Source organism: Trichosurus vulpecula, chromosome 6 (assembly GCF_011100635.1).
Source record: "Trichosurus vulpecula isolate mTriVul1 chromosome 6, mTriVul1.pri, whole genome shotgun sequence".
Lineage (NCBI taxonomy): Eukaryota > Metazoa > Chordata > Mammalia > Diprotodontia > Phalangeridae > Trichosurus > Trichosurus vulpecula.
Genome location: NC_050578.1, coordinates 28,706,871 through 28,722,408, shown reverse-complemented (window position 1 = coordinate 28,722,408; position 15,538 = coordinate 28,706,871). Strand labels below are relative to the sequence as shown.

The 15,538-nt window shown below is 42.0% G+C and overlaps 1 protein-coding gene across 1 annotated transcript in view; it reads left to right on the top strand.

Moving 5' to 3' along the window:
* The first annotated feature begins 526 nt into the window (after positions 1 to 526).
* The window catches only part of ENPP6 (ectonucleotide pyrophosphatase/phosphodiesterase 6), a 156,413-nt gene continuing 141,401 nt past the window's right edge, over positions 527 to 15,538 (top strand). Inside the window, exon 1 of the mRNA XM_036764529.1 lies at positions 527 to 767. Within this exon, the coding sequence (XP_036620424.1) occupies positions 527 to 767 (241 nt within the window). The remainder of the gene's footprint in view (positions 768 to 15,538) is intronic.

The following is a 15,538-nucleotide window of genomic DNA, read 5'->3' as shown; positions in this document are numbered from 1 at the left end:
AAATCCAACTCAAAGCAACATGTACTTATTAAGCCCTTACACTGTTCAAGAGAGTGTCAGTTTACAAGAATCTGAATCCCGGTTGCTGGAGCCCCGAAGAGAAGAGATCCCATTTTTCTGATGCTCAGCCTCATGGTAAAGTTCTTTTTTCCTTATCACTCCTTCCATCCTTCCCTTGTGGATGTGCATTTCCGGAGAGTGTGTTGAAAGCAGCAAGCTGGCTGTCCTCCCCTAGTGTGAACTGCAGGGGTGTCCAGGGACATTCCTCATTCTCCTTCAGAAAGGGGCCCGGGAACTCTCCAACCAAGGCTGAGCACAAGCACATTCTTCTTTCAATCATTCTTCTTCTTCTCATTTTTTTAAATAAGGGGAGTGCTGTACCTTTAAATTGAAAGTGAAATTGGCTCAGAGAGGACAGCAGTGAAAGGTCCAGCCCCTAGAAGAGAGAATAGCTTCAGATTCTCCATCCACAGACTGCAAAGGAACAGGCAGCCCTCGGTGGACCCTGGGGCAGCCTGCTGGCAGTATGGCCACAAAACTCCTGACCCTCTTACTCTTCCTGGCCTTCCACCTGGGCAGCCCGACCACAGTCCGCCGGAAGCTCTTGGTCTTTCTGCTGGATGGCTTTCGCCATGACTACATCAGTGATGAAGCCCTGGAATCCTTGCCTGGGTTCAAAGAGATTGTGAGCAGAGGGGTGAAAGTCGATTACTTGACCCCGGACTTTCCCAGCCTTTCCTACCCTAATTACTACTCTTTAATGACAGGTGAGTACTGACCCCCTCTCCTTGGTGTGGGAGGGCTTGCCTCGGACCCTCAAACATTGGCCATCCTTTCTGGGATCTGCTTTTCAAATCCCTCATATTTCCAAGTGCCAAATATTTGTTTTATTCCTCCAGGGGTGGCTGGGGGTTACTTGGCTGAAAGGATGTTCCCAACCCTGGTGGTGCCACCTTCCACTTGAGACTTTGGAATTCCCCTTGAAATGTGACACTGAGGAAAGGGCCAGGGAGAAATTGGTGATAAGCAGCAGGACCGGGCTTACTTTGTCTTTTCACAAGTAAGGCCCTTTTAAGGCCTCTAGTCCAAATTGGGATTTTTTTCAGTGACTGAACAGAGTACACTTAATTTCGGAATGTCTCTAACCCAACTTGGAGCCAGCTGCTGGCTGTCCTGTCATATCCTTCACTTGTTTCCTAGCGTATGGAATTTTAAGAGGTGCACCCAGGATTCTTTAGCGAGCAGAAGTGCTCTTGGATAACTAAAGTAGAATTTCTGCCTAATGGCCTTTCATGTCTGGGTTGAATTGGGTAAGAAAGAGAAAAAGCGTCATGTAATTCAGGTTTCTACTTTTACCATTACCTGCCGTTGAAATAAACACATCGGGACTAAAAGATGTCCCTGTTTAGAGAAGCTGCCTGTAGGTCAGGCTTTCTTCTGCAGAGATCAGGGCATTTCCCCTCCGGCCAAGCAGTATCCCAAGGGATCTTCTCTCTGTGCATTAGAACCAGAGGCATTCTGGAATTAGGACCCAGACTTCTAGGATTTCTGGCTGGTTTTTATGGCAACCTGTGTAACCAGGGCATCATTTTTCATAGTGTGACATATTCTTGTTGTTACTTCATATGTGTGAATTTATAAGTCTAAAATTCAAGAGACTGTTCTCTTTCCTCTGGAGTAACTCATGCTAATTTTGGTAGGAGTTAAGTGGCTTTTAGAATTTAGATCAGTATCTGTACCCTCCCCTCCACATGTAGAAATCCCTGAAAGGACAATGTCTGGTAAAGAAATTCATGCCTAAGTCAGGGTGTTTGCATAGTGGGAAGTCAGTGAAGGGTGTTGACTGATTGACTTATCATGGTGGGGTGGGAGCCCTCACCCATCTTCCCTCAGAGGAGGAGCAACCACACTTATGTGCTCATGAATATTGGTGCAGCTTTTAGGTCTGCACATGGGGTCATAGATTTAGAGCTGGAAGGGATTGTAGGGATCATTAAATTCAACCCCGCCCTCAATTTTAAGTATAAGGGAACTGAGTGACTTACTGGCTCTGGAGGCTCACACGAGTGAGGGAAGGAAAGGAATAAATTTACATTTATATATTACCTACTATGTGCCGGGCACTTGTGCTAAGTGCTTTTTACAAATTTTATCTCATTTGATGCTACAATAACTCTGCAAGGTAAATGCTATTATTATCCCGATTTTACACATGGGGAAACAGAGGCAGAAGTCAAGCGACTTGCCCAGGGTCACACAGCTAATAAATGTGTAAGGTCAATTTGAACCACTGATTCTGAGTCAAGCTACCTCCAATGATAGCTGACAGTTATATAAGCACCTTTAAGATAAGCAAAACTGTTTTTGCATATAATGATAAGAAGGATGATAGCTAGCATCTAAATGAAGCTATATATATATATGTATATGTGTGTGTATGTATAAAGCATCAATATAAAGTAAAAATACGTTTTCTCCAAATTCAGCTCTCACTGAATCCATGGGTCTGGGGTTTAATCCACTATAACACCTAATTGCCTTTATTTTCTCATTTGATTCTTCCAACAACTCTTTGGGGGAAGGGCTTTCTTATTCCCAAACAGGACAAGTGGGTTAAATGTCTTGCTCAGGGCCAGGTACCTAGTGAATATCTGAGGCAGGATTTGAATCCAGCTAGGTCCAGTACTCTAATCACTATTCCAAGCCTGCTTCTCAAAGGCTTACAGAAAGGGCGGTAGAAAGGGTATCACGGGACTTGGAGTCTGTGGACCTGCCTGGATCATTCACTACCTATACGGCTTTGGGCATATTTCTTTCAGAGTCTGTTTCCTCATCTGTAAAATGAGGGAGTTGGACTAGTTGGCTTCTAAAGTGCTTTACAACTATGAATCTATGATTCCCTGAACTTATGAGAGCAAAGCTGTTGTGGAAAGCCAGAAGCGAAGGGATCCCTTCAGGGGCAGTGATTCTTTGACTTGTGCACTTTGCTTCTTGTCTAACAAACACTAACAAGACTCTCCTCTTTTCCTTAAAGGCAATCAATTGGCACGTTCATAAGCCAACACAATACCTTGCCTTAAAGCCCATTCGCTTGTTTTTCAGGGACCAACAGCTACTGCTGTATGTGTGGCACAAGCCTGGTCTCAGTTCTCTGCCCAGAGAGTTTCACAAAAAACAAGATACCCCCATTCCTCTCTCGGCAGGCATTTGGTGCCCAGCCTGGAGAGAAAGACACATGCAGCCACGTGCAGGGCTCTTAATCTGAATGAAAACTAAACACAAACCCCATTCCAGAGAGGGAGCCCCCAATGAAGAGATAAAGAAACATTAAGAAAAAAGCCCCACAAAGAAACCAAGTCTGTGACATTACCCTTTGTTTCCCCGCCTGTGTTCCTGAAGTTGGCAGGAGCGGGAAGCCGCACAAAGCCCCTCTGTCACGCAGGGACAGTCCTGCTTGGCATGGCCTGCTTTAGCGGGTCCAATAGTGTGCCAAGGATCTTTGGATGGGTAGATGGTCTAGTTTCCCTGAAAGTCGGATGTAGATTTCTCTCCAGCTTCAAAACTGAGGCTACGCCACAAAAGCCAATACCATTATGACCCAGAAAACAAGGAAGCGTAGTTATGGTTGCAGAAAGGAAACCCCATGGGTTTGAAATGCAGCCCATCCCAAAGGAGAGCCTGAATTGAAAGGGGACTTTGATCATAATTCTGCTTTCCTATTTCCTAGTGGAAAGACCATTGTCTCTAGAGAGATTATAGAATCTAGAACTAGACTTCTGATGCTATCCAGTCCAACCCCTTCATTTTGCAGATGGGGAAACTGAGGCACAGAGCTGTAATGTGATTGACCCAGGATGATATAGCTGGTTTCTGATTCAGTTTTTTTGTTTGTTTTGGAGGGGGGAAGGCAGGGTGATTGGGGCTAAGTGACTTGCCCAAGGTCACGCAGTCAAGTGTCTGAAGCCAAATTTGAACTCAGGTCCTCCTGACTCCAGGTGCTCTATTCACTGTGCCACCTAGCTGCCCCTCTGAGTCAGTTTTTGAACCTAGGTCTTCTTGACACTAAGCCTAGTGCCCTCTTCACCATGCCATGTAGAAAGCCTGGGTTCTAATCCAGTTGTTTCAGCGTGGGCAAGTCACTTAACCTTTCGAGGTCTTAGTTTCCCCATCTGTAAAATGAAAAGATAGAGTTAGATGGCCTCTGAAGTCTCTTCCAACTCTAGAGCTATGATTCTATCACCACACAGCCCTTGTTTGGAAGACCCTGCCCCTACTCATGAGTCTGACCCCTGTCCTTGGTACGGACAAACTTAGCTGCTGAGATGCCGGCCGGCCCACCTAGTGAACATTGCTCTGCTATGTTGTTCAGGCAGTTGCCCACAGGATCTTCATGGCTCAGTTGATATCATTCCCCTTAAGTATATTCTCTGGTTCTGCCATCTGAAATTTCAAAGGCTTCTTTCCCACAAAAAGAAAAGAAAACCAACACTCGGGAATGGTACTTAAGCATATGGTTTGAGCGTTTGGTGAATGTTTGATGAACCAATGAAAGACTTGCCCCAGACCCTTTTGGGTACCAAATGAAACTCCACTCTGGGACACCCCAGCACTTAGCCAGAGAGAGTGTGGACCCCAGGTGACTACTAGCCGAAGAAGACTATGAAATCTTTGCTGTTCTCTCTCTCTTTACTAATCCTTAGGGAGACAATGTGCCATGGGGGAAAGCGGATTGGGCTGTGAGTCAGAAGCCCTAGATTTTCATCAAAGCTCTTATACTAACTAGTTGTGTGACTGGGTAAAAATTGCTAAACCCTTAGCTAGGTCTCTGAGTGACAGACCCACAGACTGTCTCTGGACCCATTCTTGGAGCCTTTTTAGCTTGTGGTGGCCAGAGCTTGGACTCTGCTGGACTCTCTTGGACTCTTGGACTCTCTGCCTTTGAGGGTTTAAGGCCTTCATTACGTCTTGGTAAAGCATTAGAACCTTAGGGAATCAGTTGTATTCTGTATTATATATTTAATTCAGTTCACCGGTGCTTATAGATATCATGCAATAAAAATAATTTTTCTGGAAAAAAATTGCTAAACCTCTTTGGGCCTAAAATATCCTGATCTGTAAAAAGGGGTGGAGGGTGGAAGGTGGGGGAGGAGGGCTGTATGTCATCATGGACTCAGTGTGGTGCTGTAGATAGAGCACTGGACCTGGAGTGAGGAAGACCTTGCTGTGTGACTTTAAGCAAGTCATTTAATCTCTGTCTGCCTCAATTTTCTTTTCTATAAAACGGGGGTAATAATAACACCTGCCTCCCATGGTTCTTGTGAGGATTAAATGAGTTAATATTTGTAAAGTTCTGTGCAAACCTTAAAGAACTTTATACCAATAATGCTAGCTGTTTGTTGTTGTTCTAAATGATAAATAAATAATACTGGCTTCAAATCCTGCTTCTGACACGTTGGATAAGTGACCATTGGTAGGACATTTTTGATTCTCGGTCTTCCCATCTATAAAGTGGGGACAATAACTGTGGCAACTGTTCTATAGGATCAGGAGGATTAAGCCAGGTTGCGATTCAGTGATACTGTATTCCTCATACTAGACTCCATCTCCTGGCTCCAGGCATTTTCATTGGCTGTCCCCTATGCCTGGAACTTTCTTCCTCATCATCTCCACCTCCTGCCCTCTCTGAATTTCTTCAAGGTTCAGCTAAAAGCCTGCCCTCTGCATGAAATCTTTCCCGATCCTGCTTAATGTGAGCCTAATTTCACTTAGCACGTTCCCTCTGTTGATTTTCCCCTGTTTATTCTGTTTGTGGGGCAGCTAAGTGGCACAGTGGATAGAACATTGGGCTTGGAATCAGGAAACCTCATATTCCTGAGTCTCAAGACAAGTACTAGCTGTGTGACCCCTGAGCAAGTTGCTCAGACCTGTTTGCCTCAGTTTCCTCATCTGTAAAACGAGCTGGCGAAGGAAATGGCAAACTTTTCTAGTATCTTTGCCAAGAAAACCCCAAAGGGGATCATGGAGCCTCAGACACAACTGAAATGACTGAACAACAGGATTCTGTCTGCATCTTTTTTGTACATAGCTTTTTTTGCATGTTGTCCCTCCCATCAGACTATGATCCTTGAGAGCAGAGAATGTCGTTTGCCCTTCTTTGTATCCCCAGAACTTAGCACACACTGCCTGCTATGTAGTAGGTGCTTAATAAATGCTTGTTGTTTTTAAATGACAACTAATCTATCTAATGTCCCTTCTAGCTCTGGATTCTCAGGGAAGACCTTCAGAAAGATGAGATTTCACAAAATCATAGAGGACCTCAATTTAATAGTCTTCCTTCAAAACATTTTTATCTCCCTACCTCCCAAAGCAGCACTTGTGGATAGCTCTGATTTGCAAGAAAATTTCCTAATAGGGAGCCAAAATCTTTCTCCCCGACACTTTTCACCTATTACTTCTGATTCTTCCCTGAGGGGGGGAAGCAAAACAAGCCTAATCTTTCTCCCACATGATAGCAGTTAAATACTTGAAAAGAACTCTCTATCTGGGCAATGTGTGTTGTAGACATTCAGGGAATGGGAGAGACTGCTCTCTGGGGTGGTTGGAGAAATCAGCACCCAGATGGTGGGATCTGAGCTGGAATACAGGTTTCTAAATGCCCCAGTCCTGTATCTGGTCAGGCAGCATGGGGTGGTGGAGAGGTCATTGAACTTGGGGGAATGGGAGAGACTCTGCTCTCTGGGGTGGTCGGAGAAATCAGCACCCAGCTGGTGGGATTTGAGCTGGAATAGAGGTTTGTAAATGCACCAGTCCTGTATCAGGCAGCAGGGTGGTGGAGAGGTCCTTGAACTTGGGTCAGGAGACGGGATTCCGATCCCAGCTCGTTAGCTGTTTGACTAACAGTGCATAACCCCTGTGAGCCACAATCTCCCCTCACAGGGAAAGTTCTTCGCAATCCTCACAGCTTGATTAAAATGGGAATTCTTCGCCTTTACTGAGCACCTTCCAAACAATGGGTAACTTGCTCTGTGTTATTGACATGTTCCTTAAAATACAAAAGTAAATCAAATTTGTGCCAAATGAAATGTCTTCCAAGGGAAGTTTCCCATTGAAAGGAACACTGCTGTGAATTCTTCTATAAAGCAAAGTCATGGGAGAATAGATTGAAAACTGGAAGGGACTGGTCCGTGGTCACATAGCTAAGTGTCTGAGCTAGTCTTTTCTAATACATTGTAACACTGTTCACACACTGTTTATGATGAAGGCTATCTATCTGTATAATCAGCCATCTTTTATCAGCATTAAGGGGGAAGGGTTGCAGAAAAGAATAAGTATTTCTATATTGCCTACTATGTGCCAAGCTCTTTTTTCAGATATTGTCTGATTTATTTTTATTTATAACAACCCTGTGAGATAGGTGCTATAAATATTTTCATTTTGCATTTTAGGAAACTGAGGCAAACAGGTCAAGTGGCTTGTCCCTTTGTCCAGGGTCATATAATAATAATATTAATAATTAACATTTATACAGGGGCAGCTAGGTGGCAGAATGGACAGAGTGCCAGGCCTAGAGTTAGGAAGATTCCTCTTCCTGAGTTCAAATCTGGCCTCAGATACTTAGTAGCTATGTGACCCTGGGTAAGTCACTTAACCTTGTTTGCCTCAGTTTCCTCATCTTTAAATGAGCTGGAGAAGAAAATGGCAAACCATTCCTGTATCTTTGCCAAGAAAACCCCAAATAGGGTCTCTAAGAGTCAGACATGACTGAATCGACATTTATATAGCCCTTATGGTCCAGGCACTGTGCTAAGTACTTTACATTTGTGATTTCATTTGATCCTCACAACAACCCTGGGATTATTTTATCACCCTTTTACAGATGAGAAACCTGAAGCAAGCAGAGGTGAAGTGACTTGCCCAGATAGCAAGTATCTGAGGCTAGATTTGCACTCAGGTCTTTCTGACACCAGGCCTGTGCTCTATCCACTGTACCACCCAGTGTTCTTTCCAGTCTATACCGCATTTCCTAGGAATTTAATTAAAGTTAAACATTAGATATCAAGTTAATATTAAGATTAAATTAATTTAAAATATTAAATCAGTTTAAATTTCATTTTAAAATTAAACTAATTTCAAATTTAAATTTTAAATTAATTTTAAAATTAAAAATAGATTAATTTTTAAAATTTAAATTTAATTAAACATTGAATTATTTTAAAATTTAAAAACTAAATTAATTTTAATTTTAAATTTTAAAGTGAAATTTTTCAATTTTTTTCATTATTTATTTGTTTAATATTTTTAGTTTTCAGCATTAATTTTCACAAGAGTTTGAATTACAGATTTTCTCCCCATTTCTACCCTCCACCCACTCTAAGATGGCATGTATTCTGATTGCCCCATTCCCCAGTCAACCCTCCCTTCTGTCACCCCACTCCCCTCCCATCCCCTTTTCCCTTACTTTCTTGTAGGGCAAGATAGATGTTTATACCCCATTGCCTGTATATCTTATTTCCTAGTTGCATGCAAAAACTCCTTTTTTGAACATCTTTTAAAACTTTTGAGTTCCAAATTCTCTCCCATTTTCGCTCCCCACCCACCCTCCCTAAGAAGGCAAGCAATTCAACATAGGCCACATATGTATCATTATATAAAACCCTTCCACAATACTCATGTTGTGAAAGACTAACTATATTTTGCTCCTTCCTATCCTATTTCCTTTTATCCAATTTTATCCCTTGACCCTGTCCCTTTTCAAAAGCGTTTGCTTTTGATTACCTCATCCCCCTATCTGTCCTCCCTTCTATCATCCCCCCTTTTTTATCTCCTTCCTCCTTTCCTGTGGGGTAAGATACCCAATTGAGTGTGTATGGTATTAACATTAAAATTTTTTTTAAAAAAAGAAGGCACAGAAAAGTGAAGTGCTTTAAACGAGTATTAACAAAAGTCTGTGGCAAATCAAGCAAGCCTTTATTAAGTACCTACTATGTGTCAGGCATTGCATTAGTAGCTGGGGATACTAAGAGACCTCTGCCCTTCTGGCGCTAACTTTCTAATGGGAGAGTCATATGTACAGGCCAATATAGAAAACATATATAAAGTCGATGAGTGGCAGGCGGCCTTGGAGGGGAGCACACAAGCCATTGTGGGGACCAGCACAGGCCGCACCCCAAAGGAAGTCCTTGAACTAAGACTGGAAGGGGAAATCCCATGGAAGCAAAACGCCCAGGAGTCAGAAGCCTGGAGCGTCTTCCCCTCTGCTTGTGCTGTGAGCCCATCAGTGAGCTGCTTAGGGACAGAGACCTCTTCCCTTCCCGTGTGGCCATGAAAGAGAGCTGGGGCCTCTCTGAGGGATCCCCGGGGAGTGCAGGAAAAAAAAAGGAAGGCCTCAAATAATAGGTGCCCTATTCATCCTCCATTTAGAATTCAACACAAACAAACAAAACCGCTTGTCAAATGCTCCCAGTGGGGTGTGTCCAAGGAGCCTTTGCTTCCTGTTCCATTCCTAGGAGCTGCATCTTGTAACAACAACAGCACCAACAATAACAATAACAATAACTAACATTTCTATAGTGCTTACTGTGTGCCAAGTGCTTTACAATTATTTTCTTTTGCGATTCTCGCAACAAACCTGGGAGGTAGGTAATAATTAATAACAATAACTAACATTTATATTTTAATGCTCATTATGTGCCAGGCACTCTGCTAAGCACCTTACAATTACTCACAAGAAACCTGAGAGATAGAGTGGTAATTGACAGTAATAATAATTAACATTTACGTAGGGCTTACCATGTGCACGGTATCGTGTTAAGCTCTGTAAAATTATTATCTCATTTTATCCTCATAATAACCCTGGGAAGTAGGAGTTATTATTATCCAAATTTTATAGATGAGGAAACTGAGGCAAATAGCAGTTGAAGCCAGATTTTAATTCAGGTCTTCCTGGCTCCATGTACCTAGCTACATATAAAAGTTACTCTAACTTCCTATTGTACCAAAGTGTTCATAGGATAACTTTTGAAACTGGAGTCAGAGTGGGTACCCATTGATGGGAGAATGGGTGCTCAGATTATGATATTTGAATGGGATAGGAAACTATTGAGCTAAGCAGGAACAAACATGAGAAACTCAGAGAAACATCAGAAGATTTGCATGACCTGATGCAGAGTCCAGTAAGGAAAAACAAGAGAACATTGACTAGAATCACGTAAATTTATAAACATTTAATGGAAGCCAGTCTTGATAATGACCAATTTTGATGCCGGAGAATAGGATTTGCCATCAGTGGACTGGGGTTCAAACACAGTCAGTTACTTACATTTATTGACCATGATCTTGGAAAGTCACTTAATGCTTCATTATCCTCCTCCATAATAAAGTGAGGTGGTTGGCCTAAATGAACTCTGAGGTTCTTTCTGACTCTAAGCCTGTGATTCTTTCAGTAGGTGATTCTTTTAGAGGTGGGGACTACAGGTACATCACCTACACCATCAGACTCAATTACAAGATTGGCTGGTTTTCCTCAACCTTTAAAGGATGGGGATTAAACCCTATGGCAAAGGGTGGGTGCAGTATGTGGAAATAGTGATTTTTTAAAATATGACATTATTAAACTCACTCAAAACCACAAAGCAAATAAAACCAGACCTAACTGGATTTTGAGGTAAACTTACAATCCAGTGAGAGAGATCTGGGTCAAGGATTGATTTTTGGTTTATCCCTTGTCTTCTTTTAAACACACATAAAACAACAATCCCAACTGGCTGCCTTTAAAAGGAAATTAAACCATGAGAAGTTCTTGACAGCACCCTGACTCTGGCGGCAGCTTTCAACATGAAGTCACCACTGAGTTCAGGTTCGGTCGCTTTCAGAATGCCACATTGCTTGCCTGCTGTGGCCGGGTGGCAAAGGTGGAATCTCAGAAGGCCACAAGACCACCCTACACCACCCCCACTTCGACCCTTCAAAGTCAGCCACAGTTGCCTTCAGGCTGGTGTGAAGCTGGTGGAGCAAAGTGCAGGATGTGAGTGATGGAGAACACAGAGAACCTCCTGAAGGGAAGGTCCAGATGCAGGAAAGTAGCATCTGTCTTTAGCCAAAATGATGAAGTTCTTGAGTATGCATTCAGAGCCTCCAGCAATCCTACTCCGACCAGCCTTCCACCCCACTTCTCCCTACACATCCACCCAAGCACTATCTGTATGCCTTTTGCTTTTCTAATTCAAGAAGTGGACAGGTATTAGTTCAAATTCCGGGTTAGACACTTACTGTATTCATGACTTTGGCAAAGTCACTTAATTCATTCTCTCTGTCTCTCTGTGTCTCTCTGTGTTTCTTTCTCTGTTTTCTGTGTCTCTCTGTTTCTCTCTCTCTCTCTCTCTCTCTCTCTCTCTGTTTCTCTCTGTTTCTCTCTCTCTCTTTTCCCCTGTCCCTCCCCCCCCCCACCTCTAAGGTCCCTTCCGACTCTAAATCTATACTACTGTGCATATTTATTAAACCTTTATTTAGAGGCAGTCAGGTGGTGCAAAGGATAGAGCCTGGAGTCAGGAACTTGTTATTTAGTTGTTCAGGTGTGTCAGACCCTTCACGACCCCATGGACAATAGTGCATCGGTGCTGTCCATGGGATTTTCTTGGCAAAGATACTGGAGTAGTTGGCCATTTCTTTCCCCAATGGATTAAGGTAAATGGAGATTAAGTGGTTTGTCCAGCATCACACTGCTAATAAGTATCTGAGGCCAGAGTCAGGAGTCAGGAAGACTCTCTTTAGGTTGAAGTTCCATAGACACAGGGTCTTTGCCATAACTACCTTTATATCATATATTATACGCTTAGCTTAGTGCCTGACACAGCAGTGGCTTAATAAGTGGTTATTAAATAAATGAATGAGTAAAGATTGATCTGGAGCATATGTACCATCCCAAAGTGATCACTCTGAATGTTACCCTGGGCAAATCACTTAACTGATATCTGCCCGAGGACCACATATTTATTAATGTCTGCCTGCCTATTAACTGTCTCTCTATCATCTATCTTTATCAACGTCTTCCTCTCTATCACTTGTCTTTATTAGTGTTTGCCCATCTATCCATCATCTATCTTTGTTTATTAATGTCTGCCTGCCTATTAACTGTCTCTCTATCATCTGTTTATCTTCATTAATGTCATCCTCTCTATCGCTTGTCTTTATTAGTGTTTGCCTATCCATCTATCCGTCCATCCATCCAGCCAGCCAGCCGGCCATCCATCTATCCATCCATCATCTATCTCAGCTAAATATTGCTTTAAGATTGGCAAAGCACTTAGTATGTATAATCTCTTTGGATCCTCACAACACTTTTGTGAGGTAGATTCTTTTTTATATCCATCCCATTCATATGTGTCTGTGCATTACGTGGAGACAGAGATTAGACCTATCATTTCATTAGTGGAGTGAATTCCAGGTAAAGAAGCTCCCTCTACCAATGAAGCTGCAAATTAACATCTGACTTGTTCAGGGGCACACAGTGAGGATGTGCCAGAAGTGAGCCTTCAAGGCAGTCTCTCTGTCCATCTCTCTCTCTCTCTCTCTCTCTCTCTCTCTCTCTCTCTCTCTCTCACACACACACACACACACAGAGTCCAAATTTACCATTCACATGGAGTGGAAAGGAAATTGCTCTTGTGGTGTTATAAAAGTCGGTGGCCTCCCATCCAAACGGACAGATGTTCTCCCTCTGAGATAAAAGAATTCTTGAGCAAAATTTCTGCGTACCATTTGTGGCCCCTTCCTTGTCTGTCTCTGGAGAGGCATTCAGTTTTGCATCAGCTGGGGTTCAAGGCCACCCATCACAGAGACCAGTAATTATGGGCTAAATGGCCTCTTCTGGACTCTGTGGAGCTTAATTCCTGCTTTTTTTCCCCCTAGAGTCTATGACAACTTTGAAGCTTCTCCATGCTGTTCCACAGTCTCTATAGTTTATTTGGGCATTACCAGAAAAATGAGTGAATTGCCATTGGAGGTCTTGGCTAATAGGGTAGGAATGGGAGTGGGTGGGTCAGGGTCAATGCCGGAATGGCATTCCTCCATTATCCAAACTGAATATTTGACTATTACAAGCACCACCCATAATAGAATATGCCTGATGAGTGCTGACCTACCAACACATTCCAGAAGTTGCTTATCTTAGGAACACATCAAAATAGATGAACAAAAATTATGATAATGGCTAGCTAGCATTTATATGGTGTTTTAAGGTCTGCAAAGTGCTTTACAAATATCATCTCATTTGTTCCTCATAGTGATCTCCATTTTACAATTGAGAAAACTGAGGTTAAGTAACTTGCCCAGGATCACACAACTAGTAAATGTCTAAGGCAGGATTTGAACTCAGGTCTATCTGACTCTAGGCTCAGCCCTCTATTCCCTGTACTGCCACTGCCTCCAATGTAATGATCACTTCCTCTACTCTACCCATCCCCCCCTTTAGTTTTGGGTAGGACAGAGTAAGTTGCAGAAGATAATCAGTTATGGATGACTTGCATTGCAGGCCATTTTATATTATCCATTGTCTTCTGAATTCTTCATATTCATTATTTCTCATGGAATACTAGGATTCCATTATGTTCATATTGTATTAACATTCAGATAATATTGCATACATGTATGTATATAAGCGTATTACATTCATATCAAATAGCTATTGACCTTTCTCTAATAATTCCACATTATTTTACTGAACAGTTGGGATTGTTCCCAGTTCTACCAACAGTAAATGAATGTGCCTGTCTTCACATGGCCCTTATGACAGTAACCAGTTAAGGCCTTTATCTTCTTTGTCAATTTAATAGGGCTAAAGTGAAACCTCACAGTTGTTTTAATTTTCATTTCTCTTATTTCTGGAACTTTTTTTCGTGTGGTTGTAGATCATTTAATTTCTTCTTTTGAAAACTATTCTCATCTTCTAGTCACTTATTTATTGGGAAAAGACTCTCGATCTAATATATCTGGGTCAATTCCTAATATATGTAGGATATTTGTAGGATATATGTAGGATATCAGCCAAATTTGATGCAAAGATCTTCTCTACTTAACAGATTCTCTTCGTGTTCTAGCTGCACTGATTGTTTTTGAATTGATTTAGTTTTGTACAATCAAAATTTTTTTTTAGTTTGTCTCTTATGAACTCTGTATCACTTATCTGATTATGAAATCTCTCCCTTTCCCAATAATAAATATGAAAGGTACTTCCTTGTGTCCTCGGAGACATTTCATGTTTAGATTATCCATCCATTTGTATCTCGTTATGATATATGACTTAAGATGCTCTTCTAAACCTATTGTTTGCCATATACCTTACCCTTTCTCCGCCACCCCCCACCACCGCCAGCGTTTCTTATAGACGGTCCTCGGTCATTTGTGTTCTTGTGTCTATCCAAAGTCTTAGATTTAAAAACCATTTTATTGTATTAGGTCTTGGCCTTTAACATTTGAAGTCCGTGGAAATAACCTGGTGCAGAAGAAAACGTTACCGTATAAATAAAGCATGTAAGAATACCTGATCACTGTTGGGAAAAGTAGAAAGATGAGGAACTATTTTATAGAAACAATGCGCACTTACTGCTATGAATGTAGCATTTCAATAGCACTTAATTATTGTAAGAAAAACTGTTTTAAAATTTTCCTGGAAGAAATGGCAATACCCAACTATTTCGAACAGAATTTACCCAGTTCTTGGCCACTTATCCTTGTATCTGCGTGAATTCTCAGTGGTAGGTCATAGCCAATAAAATGGAAACAAGGGAAAGTAAATGTCTGGGTGGAATTTCCCCATTCCAAATTGAATATTTGAATGTTACAAGCAGCATATGCCCACCTCCCCCAACCCAATATATGTGATACTGTTAAGGATAAAGTATAGTATAGATCAGTACGCTTACCTATGCAATACGTGCATAACCTATCTGGCCCTTAGAGGTAAAGAAAGGTTGGATGGAGTGTGCTCCCAACGTAGTAAAGCATTTCTATAAAAGCATAGAAGTGGGAGAGCATGGGACAATATTCAGGAATCGCCAGTAGTCAGATTTTCATATGAGGTGGAGTATTACCGCAATCTCTGCTGGAGAGATGGCTCTTCTCTTCACCAAGGCCAACCCCTCTATTTGTATCTTTGATCTCATCCTGGCCTGCCTCCTCCAACAGATTGCCACTGCAATAATCTTCCTACCCCCAGCCACATTTCTTTAAACTCTATCTCCTGGCTCATTCCCTGATACTTATAAAGACACTCAGGTCTAAGCCTTTAGTCCCCTAAGCCATTCAAGTCTTGGCAATATCTTTTATGGAAAAAGTAGCTTAACTTGCATGGGGGCAAGGGTTAGGATATTGCTCCAATTACAATTTGATAGAACCAAAATACACTTCTATAATTTCCAAGCTTGACTGGTAATTCTGCCCTCTTGGACCAAACAGGATAAATCTAATTCTTTTGTGTAAGAGTCCTTCACATGCTTGAAAAGAGCTATGACATCCCCATTTAATTATTTTCCTCTATGGAATA